At 45.4% G+C, this 18,445-nt stretch overlaps 1 protein-coding gene across 1 annotated transcript in view; it reads right to left on the minus strand.

Moving 5' to 3' along the window:
- Nucleotides 1-1,061: 1,061 nt before the first annotated feature.
- Nucleotides 1,062-18,445, minus strand: part of MTMR10 (myotubularin related protein 10) — a 38,720-nt gene continuing 21,336 nt past the window's right edge. The window contains exons 6-16 of the mRNA XM_061394613.1: nt 17,849-17,939; nt 12,002-12,161; nt 11,437-11,524; nt 11,268-11,356; nt 10,740-10,870; nt 9,638-9,707; nt 8,959-9,029; nt 7,302-7,471; nt 6,062-6,232; nt 4,788-4,970; nt 1,062-4,032 (exon numbers count right to left, since the gene is read on the minus strand). Of these exons, the coding sequence (XP_061250597.1) occupies nt 3,436-4,032; nt 4,788-4,970; nt 6,062-6,232; nt 7,302-7,471; nt 8,959-9,029; nt 9,638-9,707; nt 10,740-10,870; nt 11,268-11,356; nt 11,437-11,524; nt 12,002-12,161; nt 17,849-17,939 (1,821 nt within the window). The 3' untranslated portion in view covers nt 1,062-3,435. The remainder of the gene's footprint in view (nt 4,033-4,787; nt 4,971-6,061; nt 6,233-7,301; nt 7,472-8,958; nt 9,030-9,637; nt 9,708-10,739; nt 10,871-11,267; nt 11,357-11,436; nt 11,525-12,001; nt 12,162-17,848; nt 17,940-18,445) is intronic.

The following is an 18,445-nucleotide window of genomic DNA, read 5'->3' on the forward strand; positions in this document are numbered from 1 at the left end:
TCGTGGCTATTTCAGGAGCTGGATGCATTATGTTATTAAGTTATATTTACAGAAAACTGGAAAACTGCAAAACAAGATGATTCACAGCTTTCAGTCTTTTATGAAAGCAGCATACACAATGTTTCTTTCTAAAAAATATATTAGATTCTTGAATTTATATATGTTTTCTGATTTCTCTGATTTCTTTAAGAATTAAGAAACACATTGTCATCAAGTGCCTTTTGGGCCTATCACCATGGAGAGGGACACTTGCTACCAAAGGCATTTAGCTGTCCCTTTCTGTCTTGACCCTTGGGTATGTCCCCGATGACTGAGGCAGTCTCCCACACTGGCAGAACTTGCTTTAATGTGAGAACACGCTGGCAGAACGCGCTTTAGCACTACTGTTTAGTGCAGATGCAAGGTCTGGAGCAGCCCTGGGTCGAGCAGGTCTGTCAGCACCATCCTTCCAGCAGTGCTCACTTTGGGTCTCAGTCGCATTCCAGTGATTCTCACAGATTTCAGACTTCTCTGTTATATTTGTTATGGTTTGACTTGCAGAAGGTTCAGATGATGGTTAGTATATTTCAGCAGGAAAGTATTTTAAGGTTTGTACACTTCTAGATATAATGCACGTTTAACAGACTATAGTGTACTGGAAGCATTACTTTTACATGTACTCAGAAACCAGAAAATTCACATGACTTGCAGACTGTGATGACACTCACTTTACCGTGGTTATGTGGAACCAACCTGCAGTGTCTCCAAGGTGTGCAGAGCCCTGGGCAGGGTGGGGAGGGGATGGACACAGGAAGGGATTGGTCAGGATGGGAGGCCTGGGCAGCTTGGCCAGGATCCTGCTCCCACAGACCTGATCCCTGATCTTCTTAAGGAAATATCACTCACCGGCTTTTTAATGTATACAGTGCAAGGCCGAGTTAGGGCCTGGTCCATGAACCCCCATGGCTGTGATGACAGCCAGTTGTGAACTGAGGTTTAGAGCAGGCAGAGCAGCAGGGATGAGACACAAGCACAGCTAGAAGAGAACATCCCACCTCTCACATCAATAACAAAGGCAACCATTTCTATGGACATTTTATTAGCACTCAGCACTTCCTTCACATTCATCACTGCTGGAAAACAGAATCTCTCACCTTCCTGCCCATCCTACTTTAATGCAAGTCACAATCAATTTTAGGCACAAAGGTTTTCATTTTCTTTCAAAATCAAGTTTCAGCTACTTGAGGTTACTGCTATAGCAAGAAGAGTTTGTTGAAGTACGTGTTGAACAGTTTTCACCCTCTGTTAGCACAAATTAATATACTTTCTTAAGTAAAGTTAGACACTTTTGGTTTTAAAGTTGGTTTCCATCACGAACAACAGTAAGACACTTTACACCTTGAAGTCCGATCCGAGAGTCTGCCCGCGTGGCCCTGTCAGAAGCTGGGCATCCATGTCCGGTGCTGCCCTCAGACCGTGTCCCCACATCCTCGGCCAGCAACGGGGCTGGTGGCTCTGCAGGGGCCAGGACTTAATGCTAGGATAGTTGTTGTTCATATTATGCACGATAAACTGTGGCACAATAATCATGATATAACAACTGTTCAGCAAAAATAAAATACTGTATTTTACATTTGATTATCATACAAAAATATGCATATTTTCTACTTTAAAACAGCATTAAGAGTACCTAATCATTTTAAAACTTGCAAGTTAAAAACATTTACTACAACGGTTGAAATAAATGTGATAGGGAAGAAAGCTATAGAGAAATAAATGCTCAACCCGAAAAAACAGTAACAAATTAGGACAATTTGTAATAATTAAAAAGCAGCCTAATGAAAAATGGGGAAGAACTGTTACAGTTTCAGTGGCAAGATGGGATTTGGGGTTTTCAGGGGGCTGGAGCTGGTTCCAGTCAAGGACTATAAAAGTCCTTGTGGCAACAGTGCTACTTATATAAACTTATATAACTAAAAAAGCCCTTATTTTCTAGGCAGGTTGGGAGAAACACTGGGTTTATCCACAAGATGGACTTCCTTAGACACTGCATAGGAACTTCCATCCTTTTAAATCCAGAGACATTATCCAACAATTTTTTAAAGGCAAGTAATTCAAACAGAAATACCTGTTTGTTACATATGAAGGTAAAGCACTGTTTTGAAAAAAACCTGTTTTAGAAAAGGACATAATCTAACTGCACACTTTAAAACATTTTTTGAAAAGCATAAGATGGCAGTTTAAGACAACGATATGACAGCTATATTTCAAACATCCATCTTTTCCCAAAAGTGAAGGCTGTGGTGGCTCTAACCGGCATAGCACCTGCCATCAGGAGCTCAGACAAGAGCACACCTGTCTTCGTCTGGCTCCTCAGCACTGCTGTCACAGGCAGGGCAGGGCAAGCGCTCTTGGTTACAATGGCAATACCCTGAGAGAAGTCCACCTCTACTCACCTGCCCTTCCTCCCCAAGTGCCAGGCACTCTGTCCTTCCCTGCAGGTGACCTGACTCGGGAGCTCACCACCCCTTTCCATGGGCAGGTGCCCAGAGTGGCTGGGTCTCAGTAATACTGCCAGTGCTGGCTCTGCTCCCCTCCGACCCCCAGACCTGGGGTGTCCAGGTGACTCTAGCTGGAGGCTTCATGACTAGCCTCCTTCTGATGTGTGATGGGACTCTGATATCCTAACTCAAATTGTTTTACTCTGTGCTATTCATATCTTAATAGTTAATAATCAAAGGCACTTCTAAGTTTAATTATATTATCTACAGCAAATGCTTTTGAAGTCAACAGTGCACATCATTTTAAAGTTAGCCCTAAGCAAACTCATGATTTTAAAACACAGTGATCTACGGTCCCAGACAGCAATCTAAAATAAATTACAGTGTGGGAACACACAACTCTCAGGTGAGTTCAACTAGAGATAATGAAAGTGACCAGAAAAATGCACGTATACCCATGACTACCCACTGGGGTCTTCTGGATGCTTCTTGAAAATACACCAGACACTAGTTCTTGACTCCCCTGATGGTTGCTGCTTGGGCTGCTAATCCGACCAAGGATCAGGGAAGCTTTAGTAGGTGGTTAGAAAGACAGATGCCACACACAAAACCTGATTAGTCTGATCACAGTAATAAAATCATGGGAATGTCTGCCTGCAAATGACCTAAAAATGAGCCTGACCCAGCATGACAGAGAGAGAACATAAATAACAAAAGTTAGGCCTGTCTTTTAAAAAACTGTGAAGAAAACATAATTCAACATGTTTTTAAGAATTAGTGCAAATTTCAGTTGTTACAGATAAATGATGAGTGTGTCCGACCTCTAGGGCAGCAGTTCTGCTCACCCCTCAGGACGTGCAGGAAGACCCCCTTGGTCTCCACGTTTGAGGGTCTCAGTGGACAGCCATATCTTGGCCCCACATGGGTCGGCAGTCCCGCTCGTTCCTCAGGATGGTCAGTCTTCATTGGCGAGGGTCTCAGTGGATAGCCATATCTTGGCCCCACTGAGAAACTTGCTCAGCGGTGTCCCCGAAATGCTCCGCCTGCACAGATTGCCCACCGGGGAGAAGGGGAAGGAGGATGAGAGGAAGTCCGGCGTGCCTGGGGCATCGTGTGGGCCGCCGGCACAGAAGTACAGCCTGCTTGGGGCCAGCTCGGGGCCGGGGGCTGGCATGGGGCCACCCCGGGGCTGTCGCAGCGCTCTGCTCAAGACATCCACCTCATCGGCCAGCAGTGAGAGCTTGTGGAAGGCCGTAATGAAGCCCCCGTGCTGGATCTGGGCCTCGGGGACCCAGCGGAAGTAGCAGAGTTTCCACAGCTTGATGTGCGCACCTGAGAGATGTGGCAGGATGGTCCCATGCAGGTCGGCCGGCCTGGAGGCCCATTCTTGGAAGAACCGCTCCGCGCCCCAGTCCTGGCTGTCCCTTGTTTCTAGAGGCGCTGGCTTCACCTGCAGGATTAGTGAGTTTCTTCTTGGCCGTAACTCCTCCTCACTGATGATGCCGTTCTTTAAGGAGGCTGGCATTCCTCTCAGTGTGGAGCTGTAGCTTTTCTGTACAGAGAGATTCTAGCATTATTCTCCTGGAGCTTCCCCTTTCAGAGAGATGATAAAAGTGTGATGGTGAACATACACTCAGGTAGAATTTCAACCTTAAAGGACATTTTGTCCCTCCCTTGGTAATACTTGCTCCAGTCCTCCTCCACTGGAGTTGGACACTTGGGCCTTGACTTTGCCAGGCTGTGGCCTGTATGAGGGTGGAGCTGATATATTCTCTCCGTCATAGGCAGACCTCTGGGAGACAGTGGATTCGCGATAAAGCAAGTCACACCAGGTTTTTGGTTTCCCGGCACATGTAAGTTATGTTTCCAGTATATGGTAATTTATTAAGTGTGCAACAGCATTATGTCTAAAAAGACAAAATGTGTACACCTTAAATACTTTACTGCTAAAAATGCTAACCCTCATCTGAGACCTAAGCGAGTTGTAATCTTTCTGCAATAGTGACATCAGAGATCACTGGTCACAGATCACCATCACAAATATAATGATAATGAAAAAAACTTTGGCTAAGACTCCTCCCACTCATTGCCAAGGGTACAGGTTCAATCCCTGGTTAGGGAACTAAGATCTCCTGAGCTGCACGGCACAGCCATAAAAGAAACAAAGCAAATGACCCCTCAAACCTGCATTAGCAATGCTGTCATGGGACGTGCCTGGACTTTCAATACCCTGTTCTGAAAAAGATGTTTTTGGTTATGTGTGTGCAAACACCAGGTTTCCACCATTAGTGCGTTTTTGTAGTTTACCTTTGTCCTTTTAAAGGACTTCACAGAACCATTCTGCACACAGGGCGTGCTCTTTCCAATGTAGAAGGGGTTGTGGAAAAGGGTACGATCCTTTGGTGTAAACTGGAGAGACCAGTCCCAAACGGAGGGGAATTTTAAACCCTTCTCATCACCCAGCTGGATATTTTTGCTTATAGCAAATTCCTGCAAAATAAAATATTTGAACATTTGTGAAAAATGCCAAACTCAAGATTTTCTCGTGGTAACTTCCTTTTTGATGAATTGTTCATCGTTATACGAGTGAAATTTTCTGAATGAGGGCGATTCCCACCCCTCTGGAGCAGCACACTCTGCTCCCCAGACGTTGCTGGCACCCGGCACGAGGAGGGCATGGCCCTTGCATGAGGAGGAGGGGGCCCCTGAGCAGTGAGCACGTTCATGAGTGTGAACTCGTGGAGGGAGCTCACCCTGGAGCAGTGGCCTGAACAAACCCTCCCCTTACACGCTCACACCCAGTCTTGAACAGCATGCGTCTTCAGGACACTCAGCTGCTGGTTTGAGGCAGCAGCTTCACAGATGAGGAACTCAAGACTCAGCAGAGTCCCAGCCCTGGCTATGACCACAGCTCACTGTGAAGGCAGCCCCTCTTGCAGTCTTTCCTGAAGACCCATGAGAGCGTCCTTCTGGGCACTGCAGCCTCTGTGGCTACACCCACTGCTCCAGACATGGATAAGACAGAACTCGTGGTTCCAGAAGGCTCCACCAGGGCAACCAGAAGCTGGTTTCAAGTCCCTCCCTAGTCATGGTTCTTCCTCTGGGTTAAGAGCTGGGACTGGAAGCTGACAGGCCTACGTAAAAGTGACTTGCCCCATGGCATCAGGGTCTGAGGACACTTGGGAAGCAGTGCCCAGTGAGAGTTCCAGTCTTGCATCATGCCTATGTTTCCTCTCAAATTCCTTCCCCATAGAATTCCCAAAGAAAAGTCATTTGCTTTATACCCCTTTTATTCTACTGTCCTAGGAAATAAATGTTTTCAAACAGGATCTTACCAATTACCCATTCAGACAGCTCAAATGTGAACGTATAAATACAAAAGTATATTTACGGTGGTTAAAATAAGCTGCATCTTTCAATAAATGTCAGAGAAAAAGACCTAGAATGCGCACTCATACAAATGCAACAGGTTCAAGTTCCTAGACTGTTATTCATCTGAAATTACAGCTTAAAATGGTATTCATAACTGAGACAGTTTAATAGGAACACAGCTACTGCACGTTGCCATGGTGGGTGCTCACCGTGCTCTGTTGCACACGCTGGTGCGGAGAGTTGAACAGGAAGGTGCCGAACAGGGCCACACGGGTGCTGTCGTGCAGCACCACCAGGTAAGTCTCAGAGAACTCGAAGGCCGCCGGGCACTGCTCCAGCAGCTGCCACGTGGTGTCCAGAAAGAGCAGGAACACAGGAGCCTGGCATACACACAAGGAAATGAGATTACCCGCAGGGCCCATGTCTACCCCCAAACTTCTCACTGACATGATGGAGAGATTAGTAGACAGTGAGGCCTGTGTGCGTGGCCCCAAAGCTGAGCTCAGCGTACATGAGTAGACTAGACGGCCATGGCACCCTAAAACCAAGGCTGGCCTGGGACATGTCTCAGCACCTCTCTGCCCAACAAGTCCACCACGCTGAAGTGGTGAACTAGAAAGAGAGGCAGGGAATCGCCCTGTGAAGGGGGAACAGGGAAATAAGTGTTTAAGCCAAACCTGGAAACAGTTCTTCAGAACATTTAAAACAAAAAACATCCAAACCAAAAAGCAGCTTCTGTAACAACTTTTGGCTGACCCTGCAGTCAGCATCCAGAGACATTCCTGGGTTTCAGAGACTGGCTCGTGTGGCCTCGGGGTCCTGGGGCACACCCTCAATGCAGCAGCTGGCAGCAGCCCCGGCACCCACCCAGTGTGTCTTGATGAGTCAGAGTCAACACGGGAAGCATTCACTGCTGGGGCTTCCTCAGATGGCAGGGACTGTTACACGGGACAGCGAGTCAGCAGTGCTCTTAGGAGCCTCCCTGACATGGGACACTGCAGGGCTCACAGTCCCACAAGGACTCGAGGCCGTGCCAGCCTCGCAGCTCTTACATGTGCCCCCCAGCCTCTCTCCCTTAACACATGTACCCCATTTTAAGAAATTATGATACTCCAAAGCTGGTTTTCCAAAATACCTAACATGCCTATTGTCTGCTTACAGAAGACCTGCCGTATTATTGGCATTTCTTCAAGCAGTTTTCAACTAAGAGAAACTCAACAGATTAATTTTTAGAGTGTTGCCTATCATACAGTTACAATAGTCTTCATAAACACCTCAACTTGAACTCTAATCCATGGGTCAGTCTTGGACTAAGAAGCTAGGATGTAGTGAAGGCAATGTTTTAAAAGCCTCCTTGTCCCCTTCTGCACAGAATCTCTCTCCCCATGATGACGGGGTTTTACCCTGTGCACGCTGAAGGACTGATGATAAGCATGAAGGCTTTGTTACCTCCTTCTCCGATCTCTTCAGGTGGTTGCATCTGTCCAGGAATGGATATCCGGCCATGACCCACTCTTTCTGTATCAGACTCTGAAACCCAGTGATGGTCCTGAAATAGGGGTCCAGCATCACTTGGACCAGAGAAGCTATGATGCAGCTCAGGTCTCTTCCCTCCTCCTCTGTCAGCGAAACGGAAAGACAACACTCAGTACACAGCAGAATGCTCAGAGAAGGACGGAATGGGAGGTAGAGCATACACTTCGGTGTTCTGTATGCGGCGGCCTTCGAGATCATCCTTGTTAGGACATTTCATTCAGGCCAGCAACTCTAAATATTACCTACAGATCATTTACACTCATGTTTAATGGAGAGATGGACTTTTACATATGAATGTTTTCTAGATATCAGAAGTGTAGCCCTCACTCTTTTTACATTTCAATGATCTGTGGTAAAAATCTCCCAAGAGTCCATTCTATTCCTGTTTTGGCAACAGTATTAAATATCCCACAATCTTTCCACTGATAGCTCGACAGGGTGACTCAGAGGTGAACGAGAGAAAGGGAACTATCCACCATCATCTGACAAGATGGCAAATGCTTCGCTCCCATCTTTCATATCTGATGTCCTTTAATAATAAGACCAGGAATACTCTGATATCAAAGTCAGCCACAAAAATCAGAAGAAAACTATCATATAGTATCCATTATATGTAACGTCATCAACAAAGTATTAACAAACCAAATTATCTCAGGAATGCAAGAATTTATCCTAGAAATGCAAGGTTGGTTTAACACCCGACAAAGTAACACACCATAATAAAAAATTAAAGGACAAAAATTACGTGATCATCTCATTAGATATAAAAAAGCATCTGTCTGATTAAAATTCAACATTTATTCTGGATAAAAACTCTCAGCAATCTAAGAAGAGATTCAACCTGACAAGTGGAATCCACAAAAACCTACAACTAAATCACTCTTGCCAGTGAAATCCTGGACACTTTCCTCCTAAGATGGGCAGCAGGACAAGGATGTCTGTTCTGTCACTTCTACTGTATAGTGTCCGGAAAGCTCTACACAGAGAAGTCAGGCAAGAGAGAGGAATCCAAGGCATTTCAAACTAGAGAGGAACAAGCTATAACTGTATTTGCAGACAATGAGCGTCCATATGTAAAATAAAACCCCTGAAGAATCCATAAACCACTACTAAAACTAATGAATTAATTTAGTAAGGTTGTAGGGATTTTATACACAATGAGTACACAATACATCTGAAAATGAAATTTAAAAAGCAACTATTCACAACAGCATCAAAAATAAAACACAGATTTAACTAAATAAGTTCTAGGGTTCTACACTAAAAACTATAAAGCTGACATGACATGAGAGAAAACCCACATAAATGGAGAGACATTCATTTCCTGGATCGGTAGATTCCATGTTAAGACAGTATTCTCCCAGTCTCTGGTTCAACATAGTCCTATCCAAAACCCAGTAGGCTTTTTGCTGATCCTAAAAGTTACACAGAAATGCAAAGGACCTAGAATAACCAAGACAATTTTGGTAACAAGGTTGGAGGACTTACATGTCTTAATTTCAAAGTGTACCCTAAAGCTACAGCACCCAAGATACTGTGGCCCAGGGACCACAGTGGCCAGAGTGGTTACCTTGCAGCACTACAGACAGACGCTTGCTCTCTAGCACATACACGAGTTCTGCTGCATGTTTAAGAAATGCCCTGGAAACAGAAAGGGAAACACAATGTTAAAAACTAAACTTCCATTACAGATATATTGTTTAAAGTACTTGATGTCAAGCAAATCTAATCTCTCACCATACCCATTTATAGTCTCTGTAACCTTTCTGAGTTTCTTCAGTATTTATATGAATACAGTTTGGTTTTTTAATCAGGGAATTCATTAACCTTTGCTGATTTACATGACCTTCTTGAAATCACCCAACTACAGAGACGAAGAAGAGATGAGTGGCTCCCAGGGGGCAGGGGTGGAGCTGTAGGGGATGGGGGCGCAGCCCTCCAGGGGTGGCAGGAGGGAGATGTAGTGATGGGGCAGTCTGCATCCTGACTCTGTTGGTGGTCACGTGGGTCTACAAATGTGATGAAACCACACATAAACACACGAGAACACCTGATTATAAATGCTGAACAGGGCCTAGCTTACACCACTGTCAGCTTCTCGGCTCCACAACCATCATCCAGTTATGTGAGCTGTTACCACTGGGAAGCAGGTGAGGAGTGCATGGCTCTGTAATATTTTTGCACCTCCTGCGGATATATAATTATTTCAAAATAAAGAGTTAGGAGAAAAAGAAAGCAGTTGTACAAACCTTACGTATTCCAACCACCGTGTATTCTCCAGTGAAGACAGCCATTTCTCTTCAGTTTCTTCAAACGGTTCTGCAATTAATATAATTACATATGTAATTCTATACACTCGTATATATATTCAATATACTACTTCCGGGCTTCTTAACATGATCAATTGAGAGTTAGATGATACATCACAGTTTCTAATACTTAAAAGTTGGCTTCAAGAAGTGTAATACATTTGCATTTAATAATAAAAACATTTAAGAGGTCGCACTACAGTTCTATAAGGAATGGAACCAAGCACTCCCCAGGCCTCCGTCTCCTCTCTGACTCTTTCGGGGAAATCTCGGAGACTCCAACCACCTCTGCCTCCTAGAGCTGCTGACCTGGCCTTCCCTGACTCTGGCCTTCCCTCCCCAGCCTCCTCACCACCGGCCTGGCCCTCCCTGCCTCCCACCCCTCCCTGCTGCCAGTGCCTGGCTGACATGGCCTTGGTGGCAACCCCTGCAGGGAAGGGGGCAGCTTCCTGGCAGGGCCTGTCCTGGCTCATCTCAAGCCCCTCGGCTCACAAACCCCATCCCTAGCCACCCCGAGGACTGGACGGCTGAAAGATACAGTTGCTGTGTTTCCAAACACACACTCCCACCCCAGCTCGCCTTCCAGTCCTGCTGCCTCTCCACACCCAGTGACGAGGGGTTCTCTGCGCACCCTTCACACCAAGGGCCCTTTCCTGTGAGTCAGCCATCCAGGGGCACATCGAAGCACCCCGTGAGCATGTGCTCCAGCAAACATACGTGAACTCTGAGGCTGCACACATTCTCATGTGGCTCAAAACATAACTCAGCACATTAGGGTCTTTGTTTGTTTGTGAGGTTACACACTGTTCTACTAGCAGACACTTTTCCTCCAAAACTAAACGCAGCTTAAACTTCATTTTCTAAGAGCTTCTGACATTCTCATATAATATTAATTTGTACAGGTATCTCAATGAGCCTTTACTTATTAACTATTTCTAAATTTTTAGGTAATGTCATTTTTCCTTACATGCCTCATACAATGCCTCATAGAATCACCCAGTCACTGTTTACATATGCATATATATAATAAAAATAAAATTACCATTAACACACAGTTGTTTAAGTTTTACAAAAGCCACCTGAATATCTTGGATGTTGGGTAAGGTCTTGTCCAAATCTGACTTGTAGACATCATTTCTCTGTGGATGACTTTTAGTTATTGCATTACAAATCCTAATAAAGACAAAACCTTTGAGTCACTATTCATTCTTTTATTCAACATATATGTTTTGAGCACCTACTATGAGCTAACTATGCCACCATCTTGGTGTGACTTGATAAACCTAGGCGCATTGAACTATAAGAAAAACTTGATTCATTCTGCAGTGTCTTGCCTGGGAATCACTGCACTCTGAAAGTTCTTTAGAGGCAACACTACAGCAAGATGTCAGCAACAAAAGATCCTTGTATGCCAAAGAACTAAACTACGTTTAGTATAACCTGAGAGTTAATTTTATTACGTTCATATCCTCTCCACAGTGGTAATGCTTGTTATGAAGTACATGGTGCTTTCTGACTCTAGCTAGAATGACAAAGATACCCCAAGCTCTGAGGGTGGTGGCCCACTTACCTCTGCTCAATCTTCCTCTGCTGCAGCACATCTCTTATGAGGGCTGTGCGCACGAGGGCACTGCCATTCGAGTGGCTCCAGCACCAGAACTAGGAGAGAAGCAGGGTCTTTACTTAACCGGCTGGAAAGTGGAACACAGTATTGGAGAGACCCAGCAGGCCTCACTTACTGGCATCCGTCTTCCAACAAAAGAATGGGAGAAGACCTTCAGGTCTTGATCTGCTAGCGAGCTCGGCACCACGAAGTACTCTGGAAGGCTGCAGATGAAAACACAAATCATGATGTGAGAGCTTGGCTTCCAGTGGGACAAGCATGCTCTGCAGACCCCACTTTAACTAATGTGCACCCCACCTGGTGAGCACTGTGGGTACACTGATGAGCCTAGACACAGTCGAAAACAGATGTGACGTGGTCAGTTATCCCAAAAGCTATATTATAGCAGAGAAAGAATCCAAAGGAAGCATTTGAAATATTGTCTAGAATGACTACTAATCAAACATGTATGCAATTTCTTAAAAAAAAACAAAACAAAATCTACCCTGGTCCTCTCAACAGGCTATGGGATAGGAAACACCAGTCACACCAACCCAACCTGACCCTCAAGTCTACCGAGAAGCATCAACTCCTTCTCTCTCCCTCTTGTCTGTTTCCCATCCAGTTACCAATGACGGTAGAGTCTGACAACTACCCCTAAAAGCGCCCCGGCAGTGAGCACCCTGCCAGAGCGAACTCACCACGTGGAGATCATGTAGCCCTCGTTGATGGAGCAGACCCTCCAGCCCGAGGCACCTGTCCTCTTCACCTCCCTGTCCCAGTCTGAGTACGTCTCGAACAGTGGCGTCTTCTGGCTGCCGCCGCCCCCAGCTCCCAAGGGTGCTCCATTAGCTTTGCTGGCTACAAGAAAAAGCAACAGTATTAAGCCAGCTCTGAATCCCCTCCTGCCTCCTGTCGCCAACACACTGTGATGTAGCATCCCTGTTTGTCTCCAGTCTCTCCAAGACCACCTCACCTGTCCTGGCCTGTCCTCACCTGTCCTGGCCAAGAGGCAGACCCTCCTCTCAGGACAGCCCCCACGTCCATTCCTGCAGCACCTCCATGCCCTGTCCACCCACTGGCTCTGCCTGCAGTGCCTTCCGGCACTAGAGAAGGCTCTCACATGGCCACCTGGACCACTCTCACTCTACATCACACACTGCCCGTTACATTCACTGACTACCTTCTCAGGGCATGAACAATGCTGCTTCCACATTTCCTCTCCAGTCATCTCCTCCTCAACTTTCAACTGTTTGTGGTCACTCTTAACCCCTTGCCCCAGTCTGAAGCATGAACCCAGGTCACTGCTGGTTTTGCCTAGAGAGAGAATGCATCCACCAGCGCCTGCACTCTTGAGCCGTCCGGACCTTTCATCTCCCGGCTACTGACTTCTCAGCCCTTTCCTACTGTGACTCACTGTGACACTCTTGGTCTCTACGCAGCTTTCCTCTGATGATAAGCTCATGTGGACTCCTCACACTCCACTAGAGGGCCAGTGCAATGGAGGGTTAGAGAGGCCAGGACCTGACCTTCCCAAGCAAGGAATCTTTCCACTTGAGAAGTGCTGCAACCTGCTAGGAGCATGTGCATAGCCTCAGGAGGGCCTCAGAGGGACCAGAGGGAAAGAAGGGTCCACTCTGGGTGACACAGGGCACCCCTCTCAGCCTGGGCTCTCCCTACTTGAGCTGGACTCAGCCCAGCCAATTGCTGCCACAAGACAGGCTTCCTGAGAAACAGGCTTTCAGGATGCTGCCCTTGCCCCAACATCTCCAACTGCATTCTCTTGAAGTGCCCTCGCAGGCCTGCCCTGACCCTTGTTGCCGAGTGCTCTCCAACTCCCATCCCCCTGTAGTTGTGAAGACCCTTCTCCATCCAGTGAACATGACATGCCCGTTCCCATGGACTACTTACTAAACCTGCTGTAAAACAGGTATTTTCTGAGATGTGACCACAGGCTAAGGCCTGAAAATGGAAAAACAAGTAAGGTTTCACCCCTACTTCAAGGTGCTTGTCAGTGCACTGGGTGGACGTGAGTGATGAGAAACAGGAAGCCCTGCGCTGTTGCTGGGGCCACAGGGTGGGTGGGGCAGGAAGGCTTCTGACCCGAGATGCTCTGAGCAGAGTCCTAAGGAACCAGCCAAAGCAAGCGCTGCCCAGTGGCTGATGAAAAGGAGAGGGGCATGCTGGGCAGAGCTGGACTTAAGAAATGTGGCCAATTTGTACACCATTGAGTACTGAACTACCTTAAGTGCAGTAAGGGTGCCAGAGGTGGCGGCAGGGAGGTTGGAGAATGCCCAGATGCACAGGTATGCTGTACCAAAGAGCAAGCACCAGCCACACATGCTCTTTACATTTCAACTGAAATTTAAGTTTAACCTAGATTTTAAATTCAGTTCCTCAGCTGCATTAGGCACATTCCAGTGCTCAACAGCCACATACGGCCAGTGACTTCACTACTAGACAATGCGAGGCACAGGACACGCCACCACTGGACAGCACTCATGACTCTAGATCAGGAAGGTTCTCAGGTGCCAGAATAGGAATTTCGGATTTTATCTTTTAAGTGGCATCAGAATTATGATGATCATGATTCTAACAGAGCTTGTTAAAAGTTAAAATGTTCCTTCTAAGCCCACATCCTGGCATGCTGCTCCGTCTCAGCACCTGCTCTTAAGAGTGACAGCCACAGGAACATGCTGGGACCCATGACTGCTCTAGAACTCAGAACCCACATGGAACTCCCAGGCAATTCCCGCTTTACTCAGTGTTCCAAAACACCAAAACCCACAACAAGCTAGCCAATGTTAGAAAACCTAAGAATTTCATCGTATGACCAAATTAAAGGGGGGAAAACCCTTCCAAGAACAGAAAAACATTTGACAGAGTTCGACACGTGCTCGTGATTTTAAAAATAGCAAATTTTAGCAAATTAGGAATAAAAGGGGATTTCCTTAACTCGATAAAGGCTATTTATCAGAAACAAACACCAAACATCATCCACATTCAAACCAAGAAAAGAAATGCTGCCTTTACCACCACCGCACACAGGTCCCCGCCAAGCACTGAGACCACCACCACAGAGTAGCTAAAAGAATACCGTGGACTTTCGCCAGGAGCTTGTAAATACTATAGCAGCTCTGCCCTAGCGGGGAGCCAGGACTGCATGCTTCTCAGTGTCCTGAGGTCGAAGACTAGGAAGCTGGGCTGAGAACACACTCACTGTCCACGTCTCAGCCGCCAGGATCAGGGATCTTGGACACTCGACATCTTCTCCAGCGAGAGCTTATTATGGGATGTGCAGCAGGTACTCTGTCACTAGCAAGTCTGGCAATTTTTATGCTTTCCAGGAAGTCCCAAGGCCCGAAGCCCATGCCTGTGTACAGGTGCCCAGAGAAGGCTGGCTGGGTTGGTCCTCTAGAAGAGCCAGCCACCCTGACGTTGCTGACTTAGGTCTCAGGATAGCCGTCCTCAGCCAGCTGACAGGGACAGGACAGGGAGCAATCCTGACCTTCACTAGCTCCTGTGACACCGTTCACAGGTCTTATCCCAGACTCTAGTCCTACAGAGTTTCCATGTAACCAGCCCCTCCATAGTTAGAATGGCCTCAAGCAACAGTAAAGACCATGAAGCAGTCAACACAGGAAAACAAAGCCCATCACTTCATTGACACTGCAGAAATCAGGGTCACACAGAGGGCGAGGAAGGGAAGAACAGAACCGTGATCATGAAGAAGTTCCAGAGAGCTGAGTCAACAAAGTGGTTCGGATGCAACATTCAGACCTCATGGGCTGGGTGGCGCCAGTGTTACTGTCTTTTAAAAGCTCTCCCAAAAGGGATTCTGGTGTATAGGCTGACGCATTCCTACTGCAGAGACAGAGTACCAGTCACAACCATTCACAGCTACATGTGAATGTTGGAAGAACTGACAAACAACAAACTAAAACTTTCTACAGTTTTGAATGGAGTTCGTTCTCTGGCAAGTGGTTTTTCAATAAGCACCTAAAGGAACATCCAATGCTTATAAAAGGAGGATAAGATTGCAAAACAAAACGACGTCACAGACTTGACTTTCTTGCAGAGTTTACACTGCACCCCGAGATGTTCTTGTCCCATCTGTAAGCAGGGGTCTATCACAGGGTGGAACTGCTGATCCTGGGCCTGTCAGGAACCCGGGGTTCTCAATCTTTAGTCCAGAAGCACAATCTGACCTCTTGTCAATTTCATAACAAAGATGGACCTGTATCTTTTGGACGTTATTTGTCCAATTATACACTGACTGGTGAAAACAGCATCCTTGTGGTTGCTTTCAGGTTAGAAGAGGAAAAACAGAACTACTGTTTCTGTTTGTGCCTATGCCTCCCACGGTGTCAGCGTGGGGGTTGTCCCAAGGGATGTCCCACCCGCAGGTGCCGGGCATCTTCCCAAATATCAGAATTCTCCCAGAAGTATTCAAGTGATGCTGAACACAAGAGAAAACCTCAAAACGACTAAGGCCAGCTAAAAGGCTTTTAGATAACTGCTGGGCACATCCTCCTGCTGCTCGTCCTGGCTGTGAGAACAGCTTTGTTGCCTGCCTGCCTGTAGTAACAGCTTCTTTAATCCAGCTGCTGAATCAAGGTGTCATCCTGAAGGTCAAGGGTGGGTTACTGGGTATTCCACTCACAGTTTAATGGATTCTGACTGCAGTGTGTGGAAATTTCAGGCCTCCTTTGATCTTACAGATGCAGTGTACCTTCTGCAACAGCAGGGAGGGTATGAAAGGATGTTACCCTAAGAGGAATCTTCCTAGAACTCTGGCTGAGCACTACATGTATGAAGTGCCTGCCAAGGAGGAGGAGTCTGAAGGATGCAATATAAAGTGCTCCTAGATATTTTACAGGTTAATCGTCAATCATTACTTTCTCGACAAGTGAGAAGATACAGAAGTGATGGATGGGAATAAGGAAACCCAGTGGTAGAAGGGCTATGGACTGAATAAACTATTTAAAATATTAATATCCCAAACATGCCCACAAGGAGTGGATGGACACAACCGTGAGCAGTCAGGGAATCAGGCCTCAGGTCACCAAATGCATCAGACAGTTCACTGTCCTGGCTGAGTTCCAGGCATCACACTGTGCAGAGTTTGCAGGTCCCTCCATTGGACTCGTTCCTACCAGAAAAAAGGCAGCTGGTCTGTATCATGAACCGTGGGAATCAAAGGCCCTCCTAGGAGAGGTGAGAGTGTGATTGGGGCTAACCCTGAGGATCGCATCTGCAGCCTGATGATGGGTCAGAGGGCCATCTGTCTACCTCCTAGTGCAGACTTATAGCACCTCATCTTCAGACAATAAGTGGATTTTCTTTATGTTAAGAAATGAAAAAATTATTTGTATTGTTCAAGCCTAAGTTAAAAACAGTTATATTTTGATACAAAAAATTAAGTTACAAACATTTTGTTATCCGATTTCTTCTAGTACAGTACCATAAGACAAAAACTATGACTTCCACCTGTCATCTCTGCAGTGTTTAGGAGCATCGTCTAAAGCAGTGAAGTACACTGACACCACATGCATCTGTGGGTGCTACGTGCTGCTCCTGCGTCTTAATGCAGTTACAACATGATACTGGAATACACTTTTATTACACACATTACTTAGATTACTATACATGTTCTAACAAAACGTAAAAGGCCAGTAAAATTAGTAACTTACAAGCTCCCCATCAGGACCATGCTGGCTAGGTGAAGGGACCTTTCACTACAAACATGCAGCTGAGTCATCCTGCTCCCTTAAAGACAGGGCAAGCATGAGACTCAGCAAGCAATAGACAGATGGTCACTAACCTACGACGGGATGAAGTAACACATGACCTCATTGATTTTCCTCTAGCCTTTTATGAGGTTAAAAAAAGGAAACCGGTTGATCAAAATTACATTTGTATATAAAATAACTCAGAATTATATGATCACTTACAATTTTCTTTGGTGGTGTCATCACTGACATCTATGTGAACAGAACTATTCACTTTTGTAAAAATGGTTTAAAATACACTGTTTTTTGTCCTTTGGATGAATGCTCATCTTCCTTTCATGAATCTTATTCATAATTATAAAGTCAATATTATGACTTAATGAAGTCCATTAAAGAGTTCAGCCACTTCAGCTTTTGCATGAAATCACCTTTCCAAAAAAGATTATGAATTTCAGATGTCGTTTAATTTCCTCCAGTTTTCTTAAAAGATTACTTTAACTCAAGCTACCAATTAATGGTGGAGAGGGAGAGTCATCTTCCTTCATCATAAAACACAAGCCACTGACTGCAGGTAAAACACTTGACACGCTTCCCATAAGCCTTCGTTACAGTTGCTTATAGGTTCTTCACTTTTAAAGGAAATAATCTGACAAATATTATCTCTTTTAGCACAGAGTGCTTAATTCTCTTATAGTTATGAAGGTAATAATTCAACAATCATTAAGGCTCAGGTACTTGGAGGCTTCTCATAAAACATAAGAATAAAATTTAAGACAATGTAAAGTTAGTCACAGTAGTTAATATTTTCATATTTACCTGAATTGTGGTATTTTTTCCCAACATATTCAAATGCAAAGAGTAGCTGGAGGTCTGTTGGCTGGGAATAATGAGCTATTGCAAGGCATACCTAGGAAAAATTCTACATTTAGAATTGATTTCAACACACGTGGTTAAATGAAACGTACAACGAGGCCTTGGGTGTGGGGAGCATCATCTGAGGCAAGGTCTATGGACACATGTTTCCATGTTTTCCTGCTGACCCAGAGCTGGAATGGGCTCTCTCAGGCCAGGGACCTCATTCACTGCTGTGCCCCCAGACACTGTTCAATCTTCAGTGACTACACGCTAAGTGTTCAGTACGTGTTTGCTGAGCTGAATTTTAACAGGGAAATAATTTTACTCAGATAAACAAAACTTGGAAAGTAAATGAAGCATTCTCAAAAAAGGCAGTGACATATCCACGCCTAAAAAAAAGAGAAATTTTCATTTTTTATGGACAATAATTATTTAATACCAGCAATTCCGAAGGCTCAGTATAAGGGATGCCTTTTAATGTTCATACTCATTTTAGATTTCATAAAAATCTAAAAACAGAAAAGCTACAATTTTTTTCTTACAAAAAATAAAAATTAG

This window comes from Bos javanicus, chromosome 21 (assembly GCF_032452875.1).
Source record: "Bos javanicus breed banteng chromosome 21, ARS-OSU_banteng_1.0, whole genome shotgun sequence".
In the NCBI taxonomy this organism is placed as follows: Eukaryota; Metazoa; Chordata; class Mammalia; order Artiodactyla; family Bovidae; genus Bos; species Bos javanicus.